Source organism: Ornithorhynchus anatinus, chromosome 8, assembly GCF_004115215.2.
Source record: "Ornithorhynchus anatinus isolate Pmale09 chromosome 8, mOrnAna1.pri.v4, whole genome shotgun sequence".
Classification (NCBI taxonomy): Eukaryota; Metazoa; Chordata; class Mammalia; order Monotremata; family Ornithorhynchidae; genus Ornithorhynchus; species Ornithorhynchus anatinus.
The window spans coordinates 55,125,531-55,143,933 of record NC_041735.1 but is presented as its reverse complement, the minus strand read 5'-3'; the positions used below and the strand labels follow the sequence as shown (position 1 = coordinate 55,143,933).

General features: G+C 53.6%; 1 protein-coding gene across 1 annotated transcript; it reads right to left on the bottom strand.

Annotated features, from left to right (window-relative positions):
• Nucleotides 1-9,616: 9,616 nt before the first annotated feature.
• On the bottom strand, nt 9,617-12,272 carry HOXA13 (homeobox A13). The gene is made up of 2 exons (XM_001510926.5): nt 11,254-12,272; nt 9,617-9,935 (listed from the first exon to the last, which is right to left on the bottom strand). The coding sequence occupies exons 1-2, from the start codon at nt 12,239-12,241 to the stop codon at nt 9,691-9,693; spliced, it is 1,233 nt and encodes a 410-aa protein (XP_001510976.5). The 5' UTR covers nt 12,242-12,272; the 3' UTR covers nt 9,617-9,690.
• Between the last annotated feature and the right edge of the window lie 6,131 nt (nt 12,273-18,403).

The following is an 18,403-nucleotide window of genomic DNA, read 5'->3' as shown; positions in this document are numbered from 1 at the left end:
TCCCCCTTTTACCGCTCATACCTCTGGGGAGGTCGGAGGAGAGAATCCCGTGGAGGGAAAAGGGGCGCAGAAGGACTGAGGGGGAAAGCAGTTTCTTTAACGTTAAAGCGTTTCTGCCTTTGCTTCCTAAATGATTGACTAACGGTACCCGGTACCATAAATTTTTCGCCTCTTTTCCCTCACCTAGTTGGTTCTCTCCAAATTCCTCTCTCTCCCCCTTCACCCATCTCCCCTCCCCAGCACGGGAAAACCCATTAACTAATTTTTCCAGGATCTCGTAATACAGGTGCACATCACCGCTGGCGCGGCTAGGGGTGCAGAGGCCTATAGGGCTCGTCAGAGTCAGAAACAGCCAAATTTCCGGGTAATAGGCCCTGGTTATCCAAAACCAGCTCCCCTTCGCCAATTTGGGGGGTCGAGTTCCCCCCATATTCTGCATGAGAGAAGATGAGGGTCATGAACGTCAGCCGTAGTAAACAGGTCCACGGCCCTTTTCAAGGAGACCCGGTTTATGGGGAGGAATCAAGGCAGGTTAAAAGGATCAACCCCAACATTGCTTCCATGGAAGCTAGAGGTATTAGCAAACAGGCAGCCCCATTCGTCATTTTTTTTCCCAGAACAACGCGGAATCGGGGTGAGGCTCCTATGACAATATCAAGAAGGAGACTCTGATCGCAACCAGGTGGACGAACTATTTATTCTCGTGGTTGGGATTGCTTCTCCGCCTCCCTCTTGAAAAGACAAACACCATGTCTCAGTCCTAGAGCTCCTTCAGGTAATACCTTGAACTTGACCTCAGGATCATTCCTTACAAAATGCGGAAGGAAGGGGCCCGATGTGTGTGTGTGTGTGTGTGTGTGTGTATGTGTGTGTGGAAGAGGGAGACGAGGAGAGTAAGCGACAGAAACCCAGCGCGAAACACTCTCTACAGCACCCCCCACCCCGCCGCCGCCCCCGCCTCCAGTTTTCTTTTTTCTCGCTCCAGGAGACTCTGAAGACCCTGCTTCGGGTAAGGGCTGTCTGGCTCTCTCTTGGAGGAGAAGAAAGGAGACAACTTTGTCCCCTCCTCCTGCTTCTCCACTCATTTCTAGTTCTATTATTGGACTCTTGGCACCAGGACATTTTGTTTTGTGATCCGGCTCAGAGAGGTTAAAAAAGGGTCCGTTTTCTGAAAGCACTTCCCAGTCGCCCGGCACACGGAGCCATTCGCCTTGAGTTCCACGGCTCGGAAGGTTTACCCCAAATTTGGCTTTCCTCTCTTTTGAACAGGAACAAACAAGGTTCCCCCACCCGTCCATCCGGGTGGGTCGCTACAGAACCAACTCTCCCTAGCTCCTTCCTTCTCCGCCGGCGGTCAGAACCGGGTCCAGGGAAGCGGAGGCCACCGCTGGGCCCAGAGGACACGACTTTCTCCGGCTATCGAAGTGGGGGAGGGCGAGCCAGAGCTGGGCGACGCAGAGCTCGGCCTGTTCTGCTCCGGGTGGGAGCTCTGCGTTGCGGTCAGCCGCGGGTTTTCCTACATGAACGCGGAACCCCGCGTTAACCGGAGAGAGCAGCGACGCGAGCCCCTTGGCGACTCCAGCCCTGCCCTGGCCTGGCAGCATCCTATCTCTGCCAAGCACCTCTGTAGCTCCGCATTAAAGATCGATCGGAACTATGGTTTCCTCGCTGAATTCGGAGGACCGGAGATGGGGAGTTGGATTGGGGGAAAGGGGAATTCTTTAATAACAACAACAACGATGATGATGAGGATAGTACAACAGTAATGTCATTTGCTAAGCGCTATGTGCAAAACTCTATACTGAACATGGGTATTCTTGGTTCCCGGTTCCTAATATAGTTTCTCTTTCCTCTGCTCCGCTCAGTACACATTTCAGCACTGATGTATATAAAATCACGATACGGCGCTACGGTTCACCATCAGCGGCCTGGACCAGACACATCACATTCTTTTTTTTTTAAAAAAAGCAACCCCCTCCCACCCCTCCCGTCCTCCCCGCTCCCAAAGCAAACCCACACAAGAATTCTGCAGCCCAACGGAGAGACCGGGGGATTTCTGAGCATTTTTTTTTTTAGCTTTCCTGGGGCCTTTTTGATTCATGTCGCGCAATCTGGTTCGATTTAGACGTGTGCCAATCATTACCTGCAGCCGGCCGGGATTCTGGATTGAAACCTGAAGCAGCCGGCGACGGAGCGAAGCGAGCCGCCTACTCGGGGAGACCCGATTGCGAAAGCGGTTATTTTCCCATTTCCCCAGCTCCGGCGAAACTCGCAGAAACGGAGCAAATCGGCTCCAGGAAGAGTGCTTCGAAGGGCGTTTAGGCGCCCCCAGAAAGGGGCAAGGGCAAGGGCTAGCGAGGGCGACGGGGTTTTCGGTTAGAAGGTGGTGTTGCCCAGATAGAGGCCCCGCTGGAGGATCTGTTTCGCAGCCCTCACTATGGTTCAAACAAAGCGAAATTGAATGGGGAAAGGTGGGTGGGGGGTCTGAGGCGGGTGGGATTCGGGGGAAGGGGATCAGGAGAATGGATGGAAAAAATGAAAGAATGAAATAAATGTAATGAAATGAATGAGAAAAAAAAAAGGCGTCGCGGGGGCCCAGGCCCGTATAGAGCAGCTGGTCCGCCTTCCCCAGCGTTGGCCTTGGCGCCCCGCAACCAGCCTCCTCAAGAGGCGAACAGGGCCCGGGATTGGAGGACTCCGGGGGCCCAGACAGGGGGACCCGCACCGAGCCCCTCCGGTCCCGTTCGGTGTGGACAGGAGCGGGTGGTGGGGGAAATGTTAGAACGCTTCCCGTCTAAAAGGAAAGAAGAGAAACAGAGAGAGGCGCCCAAAGACCCAGCCGATCCTCGGCGGCCTCTGGTCATCTAGGACCAGAGGGACCACCCGATCCGGCTGGGCGCCTTGCCCCCGGCTCATCTTCCCTCCCGCCCTTGCCAGGCCACCCCTGGCACCCCGTTTGGTTTTTTTAGGCGCTTACCGGGATGGGAAAGCTGTCGCCAGAGTGGTTGCCCGGAGCCAGGCCCTGGCCATCGTCTCCGCCGGGGCGGGCCAACCATCAGCCTTCCCGCATCCCGGAGCAGCTTGGCCCTCTCTACCCCTCCAGCCCCATCCATCTGGAGACGGGGGCCTGAGGGTGACTTTTGTGCTTTCAAATCTGGGCTCGATTCCTGCCCGTTCCCCCGGGGCCTGCCGTCTCCCATCAGGGGACAGAGTAGGGTCGGGGGAAGGGGGGCCGGACAGCAAGGCCGGTTTGGCCCTGTGGCCGTCCCCTAGACCCCCAAAGGGCCCAGCCCCCCGGAAGGCCCAGCCTCAGAGCTGCTCCGAACTGGGAACCGGCCCACAGCCCCTCCCGTGCCCTCTCCACAGGGACAGACGTGACCATGGTTGGCGCTGGAGGACTTGACCTTTAAGCCGCCGAGGAGGGAGGGTTCTTTCTTTCACGCTTCAAGGGAAAGGGGGCAGGAGAAGGCGGGTAGGGGGGAGAGGGAGGCGGGGAAGCCATGGCTTTTTATCTCGAGAACTTTTCTGGGCCGCCCCACCCAATAGAAACCCACACAATCCCCATTTCTGGCGGCGGCGATGGCTCCCTCCCACCCTCCTTTTCCCCCCTCCCTCTATCTTTGTGTCGGCTCGACAACCATCCCCGCCGTCCCGCGGAACAATGAACATGGCAAGAGGGGGAAGGCGACTTCCAGCCAAATCAGCCTCCCGCTCGGTCGGCGGAGGCCGACTGCAGGCAGGCACATTTTCCTCTCTGGCTACCCCCAGCCCCCTCCGGCCGCGCATCATCACCCGCCACAAAATCCACATCGGGCGCAGTCGGAGAGGGAAGAGGCCCTCAGTGATGGAGCGAAGAGACAAGACCCCTCGAAGCAGGCCACTCCCCCGCGGGCCTCTCCGCTCTCGGTCTTGCCAAGTCACAAAACCCCTGGAGGATCCTGGCCTTTGGTCTGCTCTTCCTCTTAGAAACGCAGTTCCACCCCCCTACGACACCTCCCCAAGTTTCACAGTGCTCTGCGTACAGTAAGCGCTCAATAAAAACGATTGATTGATCGAGTGAGCCGGCCCCGGACTCGGGGAGGCGTGGTGTCTCGGTGCTTGCGGGTTCCCACGGATTGCGGCCCGAATGTGCGGGTGCGTGTGCGTGCGTGTGTGGGTAGAGTAACCCCAGATGTCAGAGGGGCCGACAGTCGAGGGGCCGACAGTCGAGACCCAATCAGCCTCTACCACATCAATTCCGCTATTCCATCCCCCAAGGTCTTCCCAACCAAAGAGGTCGAGTCACTGGTGATTTTCAAAAGAGTCTCCATCAACACGGGAGTTTCAAACGGAAGAATGCGAGGGCGAGAAATCCAGTTTCTTTTCGGCTGCCCTGAGAATCCCACTTAGGAAACATGTTCCTGTCAAGTTTTATTTCCCATCGCAATCCTCCTGCCACGCTGCCAAGAGTAAGGCGGGGAGAGATTAAATACCCGATTAGTCTCTTTCTCAGAGGAGGGAAAAAACCAACCCCCAAACATTCGTTTAACTGAGTCCATTCTCATCAGATATCACTTAACGGGTACAGTCTTTCGAACCTAAATATAAGGCTGCGCTGACGTCAGCATTCATTAACCTAGGCAGAGCCGGCGATCTCTCTGCACCGGAGGAGTTTGCAAATGCGCTGCGCCGTTTTTGAGACGGGGTTGATTATTGGGCCTGTCATCGGGCGGCGCAACTGCCGCCCCCCCCACGAACCACAATCATCCGCGGATTTCGGTTTTCCCATCGCACCGGGCAAGAAAAGCCGGGCCTGAATGCACGGAGCGGGAGGAGCTGGAGGAGCTCTCCCTCGCCCGCAGCCATTTCAGAGCTGGCGTTTCTGGTCTCCACTTGCCGGAGAGTTTCTGGGGACCCACCGTTCGGCAGAGGGAGACGCCGGGCCAGGGAGTCCCAGCCCGCTGGCCCGTGTGCTCCCTGCATCGCCACCTGGGGAAACGATGGGAGCCGTTTTCCTAGCCCCCCCACGAGTGGGAGATGGCCGAAATATTTGCCATTCCTATTTGCTAATGCTTTCTGGTGTGCTGGCGGGGGGTTCAGGGCTCCGCGTTTCAGAAATCAGCCAAACTGTTGAGAGGCAAGCAGAAAACCTGCCCGTGGTTCAGGAAAAGAATTGTGTGCGTGTGTCTGTGTGTGTGCGTGTGTGTGTGTGTGGGGGGGGGGTTCGGGGTGTTGGACGAGATATTTATATCCCAACAGCTTTTATCGTCTTTAACGGCAAATTAAAATTACAAATAACACACGCATATATCACCGATAGGTAGGGTGCATTTTCATAAAGAATTAAGCAGGCTATTATTTACTTCATGGCTGAACAGATGAAAACTTAATTAGCGTGCCTGTCCTAAAATCATGGCATAAATCTCCCGCTGCCTCTCCGATATCGCTACATCTTTTGGTATGAAAAATGGGACATGAGCAACGAGTAGCGAATTTTCCTGTTTCTCCGGGTCCCAGGCTGTTGACACGCATTCGATCAACTTTAAAGGAATGCGCATAAATCAATTACAGAATAGAGTTCCGTGAGCCAAGGTTGTGCCTCGGATCCAGGACGTTACTTTTAATAACAATCGCTATTCGACTCCAGCTAAGCTCTGAAACATTGTGAATTTGGAGCGAGGGCAATGCAAGGCATTTTAGAAAAATTAAAAAAAAAAAACAAACCCCACGAGCTTGGAAGTTTTAATAACATGCATTTAAATGCATGTTTTCAACGGTTTGCAATTAAATTCGATACGATCTTCGTAGCTGAGAGTCTGCGCGCCAGAAAATTTGATGCGGCATTTAATTTAAAGCTTGGATTAACCAGGTCACTTTAACTCGGACTTGTTTAAAATATAAATTTGGTAAATTTCGAAAGACCCCTATTTAAACATTAGGGGGAAATGCATATACTCGGATACCTTCGCTAAAGCGTATAAAATTCTTTGGGAATTCTTAGCGCCCCCGAAGCTAAATCTCTTGAAACGTATTTTTTCTTATTCTTAAAATCTTAAATTTTTAAAAATTAATTTTCAGCTGTTTTATTCTCTGATGATTAATAATTGTAATGTACGCCCGAAATCCTCTGCTTTTCTGTGAGGAAGAGAAAGGACAGATATCTGAGTATTAAAAGATCGCTGTTCTTTCAATGCACGTCATTATTCCACCGGCCACCAAGATGATTATTTCCCAGGTTAGGGGCCATTGCAAATGGGAGGAACACAAAGCATCACACTGAACAGCAGGCTTGAGAAAATTATAAATATAGTAACAACGGCGGGCAGGTCGGGTTTTCCCTTACACTTCTGAAAACTCAAGAAAGGCTTTAAGATCCGTGATTCAGCCATGATTCACAAGTTGGTTTGCCAAGTGCCAGTTTTTATCACGGACTGCGTCTCCCTCCTAGGCCGTAATAATTACTAATGACCAGGTTTCTTCCAAAACAATATCAGCGCAACCGAGAGAAGTTGATCGATGCATATGAATAAACAACAGTTGGAGGACAGCCTCCTCTAAATGTAGGGGGAAAAAAGAGACCATTTCGGGGAGGAAGTTAACAATTGACTGCTAGTTGAATCCCTTGGAAATATGTTGAGAAGTTCTGCCTTTTTAGGGATATTCATTTAGTTGACGGTCCATTAGAAAAATGAAACCTATATTTATTTAACTGATTACAAACGGAGAACAATAGGCTTCTGTTTTGTGACACTTATCCGACAAGAATTTTCCAGACAGGCATCTATTTTGCGATATTTATCTGATAATAAGTTTCCAGATGATGAAATTTTAAATGAATATTTTCAGTCACTTTTCTAATTCTCATTTTAGAGCGGGATGGCATTTCCCAAGGAGTAAGGGACAATAATTCCGAATTGATCCTCTAAACGGTCTGGGTCATCATTCTTCATTATTCCTCCGGGTGGAAGGAGCCAACCAATTAGCCAACTCTTAACATCTAGGATCATTCCGCTACAACATAAATGCAAAACAACTTCCTCACACAAAAGCCTCCTTCACACAAGACTCCTTCGAGCTTCCCAAACATCTAGCTCCTCTAGGTACACTGGGTGTTTTTTTCCTCTCCGTTTGTCGATCAACTGATCGATTCACAAGCATTCGAAAACCGATGACCATATCGAGCTTCTGACAAGCGACTCGTCTGTAACTAAGCATCATGATTAGGTCCGCGCTGCAGAACTAAGATCCTAAAGAGTCTCCATATTGACCTCTAAGAAGGTAGGCTCCTTTGAATTTCTGGAACATAATTCTAGCGGCCTATAGACAGGCATAATGAAAGACCCTTTCATTAGTTGAAACTGTTTATCAATCATTCTAATTAGGGAGGCAGACCACCTTGGGAGACATGGGGATGGAAAGAAGGGTTATTTAAGAAAAGTTATCAGGTTGTAAAAAAAAAAACCAACTCCGTCAAAACACATCCAAAAAAACATGACGTAAGGAAGGCAACTCATTTAGATGGGTCAACCTCTGACTTAGGCTAACCACGGAAAAATATGTCGATTATATCTCCCACGAAATACAGTTAACACCTTAACTCTAGATATCACTACATACTACATACATTGAGATAGGCAATCAACTACGGCGTAATTGTATAAACTACTCATAAACAGAAAAAACCACATCCACACGGCGTTATAATGCCTAGATTTGTTTCCTCTAGAGCCCAAGACCTCCTGAGGAAAAGGCCTGCAGAAACATATTCAGACCAGGAGACTCGAATTCATATCCACCGTCGCTGGTACCGTACAACGAAGCTTTGAGACGCGAGGTGGCGCCCTTGATCCACTAATCCTAAAGATGCCAATTCATGAGCTGTCAAAAGTCAAGGTCACAAATTGTCTTTTTTCGTCAAGGTCAAGGTTTAAGGCCTTTCCTAGTCCTGTCATTTCAACAAATATCAAAACCTGCCCGTTTAGACACATTCAACTCTAGCAGCAGATCTTGAAATACGGCGAGTTGGCATCTGCGATACTAGCAACTGGTTTTGATTTCCCTGCAAAAGCACTAGACTTTATTCTTCTCTCTCTCTCCCTCCTTTCATATTCCCTCTCTCCCCCACCTTTCTCGCTCATCTATCCCTCCTCTCTGCGTCTCTCCTTTCTTCAAAAATACTTGGCACCTTAAATTTGATCATATATTGGATGAAGATAGTCCTTGGAATTTTAGCTTTGACTAAAAAAAAAAAATAAAGATAGGAACTGAACAATCGTTTGAAAGAATGATCGCAGGTTTATAAGTTAAGATAAACCTTTTTTTTTCTTTCCACACCGTGTACGCAACAGCATATAAAAATAAAGAATATGTCTTTTCAGGTGTTATGACAGTGACTATTTTATTAACAGAATTGATACCACTATGACTATCTACACGTCTTAGATTTTTCATTTTCAGTAGAAATATAAAAAAATGAGGGTGCACAAATACATTTTCACAGTGCGCTGAATGTCTTTATTTACAAGATAGCATTTTATAGTGAATAAGAACAAAACTAATGTGCTGGTTGAAATAACTGATTGATTAAAAAGGTGCTGTAAAACGAATCCCTACACTTTCTAATGCGGTCTCATAACAGACGATAAACACGGAAAAGAGACTAATTACTTATAGATCAAAATATAGAATATAGAAATCAAAATATTTCTGTGAAAGTATGAATTTTCTGATCGGAGTTTTCTAACCATTTTTTCTCAGCCAAAAAATATATATGTATATATATATATATATATATTTAAGACCTTGTAAAATGCCAATTTTACTGTATTTTTGTCCAAACAGGAGTCGGTCATTTTCGAATTGTGGTTTCCTGGGAGTGAAAAGAATTTTAAGCCTTCTTATTGATCATGGTGTTCTAAATTGTAGAGCCCTTTAGAAAAGAAATGATTTGGGGCAGCAAATACAGTTCAAATGCCGCGAAACCTGTTTGTTACCAGTAATTCAAAAAAAAAAAAATCCCAGCAGGGATATTTATCAGCAAGATTTGATTTCCAACCCCTATAGGTTGTGATGGGTTGATTTCGCTACCAGAAGCCTAGTCATCTTCCACAGTTATCTTTCTTGCCTGTTGATATTTCTGATATTTTCATTTCAGTACCTTCCTTTTCCTCTAGCTCTATAAAAAATGCATTGCTTAAACATACAGTAAGTGTACATTTTTCACTAGGAGTTACCTGAGCAGTCATTCCACATGCAGTTTGAATTGCCACGTAAGAAAAGCAAATGTTTACAAGGACCTCTTACTTTTTTAACCAGCTTTCAGATTATAACCGTTAAAGAGAACGTCCTAAAATACAAAGGTCACATAAATACTTACAAGATTTCAGTAAATGCGAAACGTATCTGAAATTGCGTATTGGGGGGATGACGTTTGGACTCTACAGTTTGTCATTTTACAGTCTGGTCGGGTTTTCGAGAGAACTGTCAATCTTAACCGTTTCTCATCGCAAGGTTTTCGAAAACGTTATAGATTCCACCAAAGATACAGGTATCTTGTTGGGAAAGAAGAGGGCCATTGTCTGTCTGTCTGTCTCTCTCTTTCTCTTTCCTTTTAATTATTATTAATTATTATTATTATCTTAATCTGGGCAAGGCAGTGAGTTCTGAAACTTTTTTTTTTCCAAGATGCCACTCTCTCCATTTTTAAATCCATTAACTGGTCGTCTTGAGTTTGTTGATGACTTTTTTCTCTTTGACCCTTCTGTTTTGGAACCAGATTGTGACCTGTCGCTCAGACAGATTTGTCGTGGCGGATATCCTTCTTCGTTTGTCCTTGGTAATGAATTTATTTGTAGCATATTCCCTTTCGAGTTCTTTTAACTGCACCTTGGTATAAGGCACCCGTTTCTTCCTCCCACGCCGGTAAGAGTTCGCATCCGAGGGATGCGAAACCACGTCTGCGATTAAAAAAAAACAACAGAGAGCGAGAGAAAAAGAAAGAGAGTTACGCAGGTATCAGAGGCACGACTCCAGTGGCCGAGGCGCCCGCCCTCCCCCGTCCCTTATCTCCGCCTTCCTCTCTCCTTCCCCGGGTGGCCGTGGGTCGGTCTTCCAGCCACCCGCTCATGCCGCGGCCGTTTCGTTTCTCTTACAGTGCCCGGCATTGGGCAGAGGTCAAGACGGCCGGTCGGCTTTCCAAGCCGCCAGTCGTTTCTGGGGTGGGCAGCCTTTCTGCCCGGCGGGGCTAGGCCGGGGTCTCCCCAGTGGCCTGCCTTATACCTGGGAGTCAAGTCCTTTGGCCACCGTCCCCCTCTCCCTCCCTCGTCTACTGCGGGATCCGAGCGGGCACCCCTGGCATCTGGATCGACTTTCAGAGGGGGTGGAAGGGCGAGGGAAGAGGGCACGAAACGGAGCTGGGGGAAGAAGGGCGAGGGAAGGGGGCGTGAAACCGAGCTGGGGTGGAAGGGCGAGGGAAGGGGGCATGGAACTGGGGTGGGGGTGGAAGGGTGAGGGAAGGGGGCATGGAACTGGGGTGGGGGTGGAAGGGTGAGGGAAGGGGGCATGAAATGGAGCTGGGGTGGAAGGGCGAGGGAAGGGGGCATGGAACTGGGGTGGGGGTGGAAGGGCGAGGGAAGGGGGCATGGAACTGGGGTGGGGGTGGAAGGGCGAGGGAAGAGGGCATGGAAAGGAGCTGGGGATAGAAGGGCGAGGGAACGGGGCATGAAACGGAGCTGGAGGTGGAAGGGCGAGGGAAGGGGGCATGGAACTGGGGTGGGGGTGGAAGGGCGAGGGAAGGGGGCATGGAAAGGAGCTGGGGATAGAAGGGCGAGGGAAGGCGGCATGAAACGGAACTGGGGCTAGAAGGGCGAGGCAAGGGGGCATGTAGGCCAAGGAAGGACGGGGCATGACCTCCCTCCAGCCTCTGCAGCAGCTGCGTTGGAGCTGGGCACCCCGAAGGAAGGGGTGGGAGGGGGTGGGACGGGGAGAGGGGGGCGCCCCGAAGCCCCAGCCGGCTCCGGGGATGGGACGGGGTCGGTGGCCGGGGCCCGGCTGGGGGCAGGGGGTGGCGGAGGTGGGCCAAGGTGTGTGTGTGTGTGTGTGTGTGTGTGTGTGTGTCTGTGCGCTTGGTGGGGGAGAGCGACGGAGCAGGGCAGAGGGGAGACCCCGGGCGGAGGGGCTGAAGGGCGGCCGAGGGGTGAGGGTGGGCGGAGGGCAGGACGGAGCCCCCCGGGGCGGGGCGGGGCGGGGCGGGGCGGGCGGAGGGGCGGCATTTACCGGGCAGGGTGGACTTCCAGAGGTGGGGAGGCTGGGGCTGCTCTTTGGGGCAGTACACCTGGCCGTTCCAGCCGTTGGGCAGCGCCCAGGGCTGGTAGCTCTCCATGGGCAGCCCCAGGGGCTCGTGGCGGGGCTCGGCGGGGCCCCCCAGGCCGGGCACCACGGGCATCTCCAGGTAGCCGGGCACGGGCTGGTGGTGGTGGTAGGGCCCGGCCGCGTAGCCCTGGTGGTAGAAGGCGAACTCCTTGGCGCGGGAGCCGAAGTCGTCGGCGGCGGCGGGGCCCGACGTGTCCATGTACTTGTCGGCGAAGGCGGCGGCGGCGGCGGCGGCGGCGGCGGCGGAGGGCTGGGCGCACGACTTGATGGCGTTGGGGTGGTGGCCCATGCGGGCGCAGGGGTAGTAGCCGCTGCCGAAGTAGCCGTAGGGCAGGGCGGCCCCGGACGAGGAGGACTGGGCGGCGGCGGAGCAGGGGCTGCACTGCTTGACAGGTTCGGCGGCGGCGGCGGCGGCGGCGGCCCCGGGAGGGGCTCCGGGGGCGGCCCCGGGGGCGGCTCCGGGGGCGGCTCCGGGGGCGGCCCCGGGGGCCCCGGGGGCCGAGGCGGCCGAGCCCGAGCCCGAGCCCGAGCCCGAGCCCGAGCCCGGCTCCCCCGGGCCGCTGTAGGCGGCGGGGTTGAGGGGCGCCGGGTGCGCCATGAGGTTCCGGCACTGGTTGGCCGCCGCCGCCGCCGCCGCCGCCGCCGCCGCCGCCGCCACCGAGAAGTTCCCCCCCGAGGCGGCGGCGGCGGCGGCGGCGGCGGCCGGGTGATGGAAGCCCCCGCCCCCCGCCCCGGCCGCCGCCGCCGCCGCCGCCGCCGCCGCCGCCGCCGCCGCCGCCGCCCCTTCCATGTTCTTGCCCAGCTCGTCGGCCACCAGCCCGCCGCCGTTGTCGTACAGGAACATGACGGTGGGCTCGATCCAGCGGGGGTGGAGGAGCACGGAGGCTGTCATAGCCCGAGCCGCATGCACGGAGACCCCGGTGGCGCTGTTTTAAAAAGCCCCCGAGAAGTGAAGGGCGCGCTCCGCGCCGCCGGGGCCCGAGCGAGGGGGGCGGAACGCGCCCCGCGGGGTCGCGCCAGCCCCGCGCCCATTGGCCCGGACCCCCCGCTCCCCCGTCACGTGATATGCAAAGCGGGACGCTCCGGGGGACGCGCCGCGACGCCGCGGCCCCGGGGAGCGCGCCCGCGCGCGCCCGCGGTCCCCTCGGGGCCGCGGGAGGGGGGGGGGCCGGGGGCGCGCCGCGGCGGGGACGCGCCGCCGGCCGGACCCCGGAGTCCCCGGGCGCCCCGCCGGCGGCGCGCCCCGGGGTCCCTCCCTCGCCTCTCTCTTCTCTTTCGCCCTCAGCCAGGGGAAAGGGCGGAGGACCGGGAAGAAAACGAGAGGAGGACGACGACGAGGAGGAAGAAGAAGAGGACGACGACGACGAAAGAGAAGAGGAGGAGGACGGGGACCGGCACCGGGAGGAGGGAGGAGAGGGAAGAGCCGAGAGCTAGAACATGTTTTTTTTTCTCCCCCCCTCCCCCCCCCCCTTAGTTGTTTATGAACGTATTTCCGAGGCTGTGAGAGAGGACAGGTAACGGGTCGTTTCCACCTCAGCACGTCTCGAGGCGACAGGACTTCAGTCTGAGACAGGAGCCCCGATTGCTTTATTTTTTTTCTTAAATCTCTCCGGCCTTGGGCTTTCCGACCCCTTGCTCCGGGTCGATGGGGGTGGTGCTGCTGATTGGGGGTGGGATGCGCGTCGTTGTTTCCCTCTCTGGGCTTCTCTCTCTCACCCAGATCCAGCTCGGGCTATCTGTCTGTCGCTCTTGAGCCGAGCCCAGGGCAGCCCCGCGGTCCCCACCCCCGCCCGGGTCGGATGCGAGGACGCCCGGCCGGGATCAATCCATCGGTTGATAGCACGCTCATCCCCTCTCCGCCCGGCTCCCCTCCCCAGAGGCATCCATCCGATCCGGGATCATTTGGAGCCAAATTGGAGTGTGCACACACGCGCGAGCACCCCCAACCTTCCCCCTCAACCCCCGCCTCTCCTCTCTCTCTCTCTTTCGCTCACACACGCACATACACACTCTCCCCCCCACCCCCAGTCTCCCTTCGCAGCCTCTCCCCGAGAGCAATTGTTCTCCAGCTAAAGATGCAATGCAGCTCCACCGTGTCCTCCTCAACGCACTCAAGCTGCGGCTTAATAGGGAGGAAGGACAGTTTGGTCGTCATGAGCGGAGTGGGAAGGAGAAGCAAGACAGATCCCATTAGGTTAGGTGGGGCCTAAATGTTCCCTTTTCGGCTGCAACGAGACCCCCGCTTGCTGCTCGGATTACCCATTTGTTCCGATTTCTAGAGTCCGGGGTGAGAAAAAAGATTCCCCCTTCCTCGCCGTCTGTCTCCTAAAGCAGTTTGGTAGAGGCAAGAGAGATCATTTCTCTTTGGCTGCCGAGTACTCGGGACCTCACGTATGTCACCCGCAAGAGACACTAGGAAACTCATTTTTTCTTACGTTTGGAACAACGAAGCCCCTTTCTTTGGAGCAAAGGTAATCGGGGGTCGGCAGTGTGTTTTTTAGGCTGACTGATGCTGCCACATCTCTCCCGGAATCCGTCCCCCGCAATTACACGTAGATACCCCCGCCGGGGAGGGGATGGAGGCGAAGCGGGGTATGTGTGTGTATGTATGTGTGTGTGGGGGGAGACTCAAGACCCCGCGATGGAAAGACAATTGTCTATAACTGTAGAGCTCTCGATTTCCTCTGCCTCTGAAGGGCAGAAATGTCCGGTCGTCTGGGGTGCCACCCTCTCATATTTTAGATAGTCGAATCACCTCTTCTTGGGCCAGGGAGCCTTCACGGGAGGCTTTTGGGTTTTGAAAACGAAAGCGGACATTTCGCATCGAAATCTCAATTTCTGGGCGTGGGTGGAGGTGCCGAGAAGAACTCACTTTGTTCGCCTGGATCTTCCCCGGAGGGACGCAGACATTTTCGAATTGTGCGGGGTCGGGAAGTACGGCCTGAGCTAGGAAGGACTAACTCTTTGATCCAGGGAAAGTGTTTTCGGGGATCAATTCGATGCCTCACTTGGAGTGCTATTGTCCGAGAGGGATTGCATTGGGTGTGGATAAGGATACTCAATAGTTATTGTCATCTGCTCATTGCAATCTTCAGAATCTGCGTGAATTGTGTCAGTTTAGACCCAGTGAAGACTCCTCCTTTCACTTAGCGCACCTCTCCCCTTTCCTCCTTGCCGCCACAGGCAAATATTCATTTACCGCACATGTACCTCTTTTTCAGGTTGGAGTCTGAAGCCTCTAGAACTAAGCCTCCTTCTCTCTCTTCCCCTCACCCCCGTGGGTGGGGGCATTTATTTTCGAATGCTTCGCCAGATCTCTTTTTTTCCCTCCTCTTTCTTTCTCCACCTCCCCCTTCCAGTCCTCCTCCCCGCCTCCTCCCTGTCCTCTCCCGCCCCACCCCCACTCCCGCTACCCCCCAACCTCCAGTGCCTCGCTGTAAAATGCATTGCAGCGAAAAGAGAGGGGAAGAGGCTGTGACTCCATGGGCAGTGCTGTTTTACATACGGGTTAGACACGGCTGGGGGCCAAGGTCAAGTTGAAAGTTGCAGTCTAGCCAATGTGCGAACTGTCATTCAAGCCCCGAAGACCCTGTCTGATTAGTTTAAAAAGAGCGTCCTGAAAGAGGCAATTCCGCCTTTCTATCTTCTCGCTTTATTTCTTTCTTTCACTCTGTTTCCTCCCCCTCTGACAATGAACCCCCCCAACCCTCCCTCCACCCCCCCCACCACCCGAGACCAATATTCTTCCCTCCCCAGCCGCTGACCCAGCCGCTCCAAGCCCCTGTCAATCTCTTCTTCCTCAGCCCGAGGATCCCAGGAAAGTCACCGCTGAATCCGATTCAGACTGACCCGGGAGTATTGGCTCGGAGAGGCTTTTTTGGTGTCTTCTTTGTTGTCGCCAAGTATATGTCCCAACTTGAGAGCGGCGGTGAGATCGCAAGTTCTCCTCTCCCTCTGGGGCAAGGCTCGGGAGGCCCGACTCTCCGGCCCCTTCCCGGAGCCTGTGGGATCCGTCCAACCTCCCGCCGGGACCGGATCACTCCGAGCCGCTCCCGAAGGGTGGTTCTGCTCTCCAAATGGAAATCTGGCATCCCCGGAGCTAGAGGGGTGGCTTTCTGCCATCTCTTCGATTGGGCTTTCGTTCAGACGCCGGGGCAAGGATCTCCCCCGGCGCGGGGAAATGGAGAGCCCCCAGAATGATCCTCAATCGCCACCCCAATTTACCTGCTGCGGTCGGGGAGTAGGGGAGGGGAGAAGAGGGTGCTGCTTTGGCTTCACTTCTCCAGCTCGGTTCTGCGGAGAGATTATTGTTCAATCTCCACTTCATCGTTTCTCTCTCCTCGCCCCCCAAACCCAGTATTGCACCATGCGGGGACCCTCAAAGACATGGGACGAGATCGGCAGGGTAAGCGAGAAACCAAGGAACACAAACATTTCTGCTTTATCAGGGTAGTTGAGGCGAATCTCACATAAGCCGTCAAAGGCTTTCTGGGCTCTACTCTTCAATGGCACTTTTAAAGGTCTGCAAGTCTTACTTGTTGTCGAACTGTACTTTCCAAGCGCTTAGTACAGTGCTCTGCAACCAGTAAGCGCTCGATAAGTACGATTGAATGAATGAATCAAGTCTTGAGAGCCGTTGAGTTGTATACAACCGTGCTAGAAAATGGTCTGTGGAATGTAACTAATAAAGGCAGTTAGGGTGTAATTATGCGTTGGGAGTCGATCTCGGTTCGAAGGTGCAAACCGCTGACCTATCCCTCTGCAAGATATCGCTCTCCCTTGCCTTTCTATCTGTGTGTCAGTCTCTTTCTCCCCCCCCAACCCCCGCCGCTCCCGCCCCCACTCCACCACGCGGAGATAGGAAAGCATTTGAGTCGTGATGACTTCTATCAATTGCTTTGCCTCTAATATATTCCAGGGACAAAGGATGGAGCTCACAGATATCGCCCTTCTGAACCGCGAGGTCAAGTTCTCGTTGGGTCTGCCCCGGCTAGCCTGGCTGCCTAAACTTATACGGTTTTGACCCTGGCTTGGCTTTTCCAGGAGTTTGTTAATGCCTCTCTCATTCTGGAAAGAAACCCGTTCCAAGGGGACTCTGAAGAGGTGCGTTCGCCTCACTCTTGAAAAGATGCTGTTGGTCTATTTGTTTTCCCTCACTCTCTGAAGGTCTAAAATATAAGTGACCACTCCCGCAACCCAATCGCTCCCAGCTTCTGAAAATTGCCGTTCACTTCTTGAATTTGTCCGGAGCCGGCAAGTAAAACTGAGAGGCATCAAGTCTGGGACCTCGAGTGACCGAAGGGGCAACCCAGTCACGGGGAGGGGCATCCTGGTTTTCAATCCCACATCATAATTTCGGCTCCCCGGAACGTCCAGGGAAAACAAACCCGTGTTTGCCTGCCCAGCCCGGTCAGCGCCAGACTCTTCTCGAGAGGCGCTCGCATTGTTCGGACCAGCTCGGGGTGGCTGGCGGCGCGGCCATTGAAGAGATGCCTCGCTCTCTTTCAAAATAACCTTTTGGAGGCGCCGGTCCCTTCCCATCTCGACCCCGAGCTCGCCTCTCGGAGGCAGCCGCCGTCTTTTGGACCTCTCCCCGACCCGGGAAGCGGCTGGGGGCACCGTTGAAGGGCCCCTTCTTCCAGCCCGAGATTGCATTGTTCCTCCCGGGTGATTCTCCCTTCCTGGCCCGGGCTTAGATGCCCTTATGCTAGCGCCCCTGGCTCAGTCCTCTCCATTCTCAAACTCCGGATTCTCAGCTAAGAGGGCCTGGAGTTAAAAGGACAAAGGGAAACCGGTTTTTAATCGGATTTGATTTTCATTAGCAAATTAAATTTACCTGCTCTCACATTAATTCGGAGGAGGGCTGTCAACACTGGTTCCTTTCCACAATTTCTTGCATCGAGCATTAAGATAAACATTCCTTGGTTGGGTTTAAAGACACTTTGTATTTCAGGATATTCATGTGTTTCTAATGTAACCAAGCAGCTTTACGAGCCGCATTGGCAGAATGGCTTAACCCTCTCCTTCCCACGGTGTCCTGGGGCTTCTGTGATCACTGCGAAATGGGAAGAATAAGGATGAGAAAACTCAGAGTCTCTCGCTTGGGGGCCGGGATGTCGGGGCGGAGAACCAGGAACAGAGGCGGTGAGGAGAAAGGACAGAGATGACCCGGAAAAGAACCCCAAGAGCCTGGAGTGCATCGCACCCAAATGGGAACGTGGATCTCAAAGTACTTAGCTGCCAAGGCCGGGGCAGGGGTGGCTTGGGGAAAGAAGCCGTTTTCCTTTTTACACCAATAGACGAGATAGGATGCTTAGTATAACGGAATGTTTATTGTCGGGATTGTGATTGGTTTGCTATCCTGGCACCGCCGGGATTTGGAGCCCTTTACAGACATTCGACTCTGCTTCTCCCGAGTCAAGGAATGATTCTCCCTGGGTAACGAGCTGATCCCTGTCGAGTGAGGGGTGGAATCCCTCTGAATAAGGGGTTGATAACTCCGCCATAAGTGCCATCTTCCAGCCCATCCTTTCTTGCACGGGTCCTGCCAAATTCGTTCTTTCTCCCGCCTATAACCGAATCTGCCTTTTCGGGTCAGGTTAATCTAAGAGATGAGTCCCGGAGTCCCAGTGACTTTAGATAGAAATAATCTCTTTGAGGAGGAATTTATTAGACGGGAGTGAAAATGCCATGACGCACGGAAAATCGACGGCTGCAAAAGCAGTTTGAGAGGTGGAGGCCGATACAGAGTCACGACCCTACTCCCAGCAGGGTCGCTTTGTCTTCCTAATCACGAGGGAGAGGATCCTGTCGGTTCGCCCAAATCCGCTCAGGCAGCGATGGATCTTCCGCAGGCTCAGAAAACATCTCCCACCAGTTAATTCTGCCTTCCTCTTGCAGAGGTTCAGCATGAACCCATGGCAGGGCCCAGCGGCTAAGAAAGGGGTCTACTACTGAGTCTTGGCCGAGTGAAACGCTGCAGGAGTTGGGGTGCAAAACTACGTCGGTGTTTGCCGTCGCTTATTGTTGCTGGACACTTGTGGAAAGCTCCCAT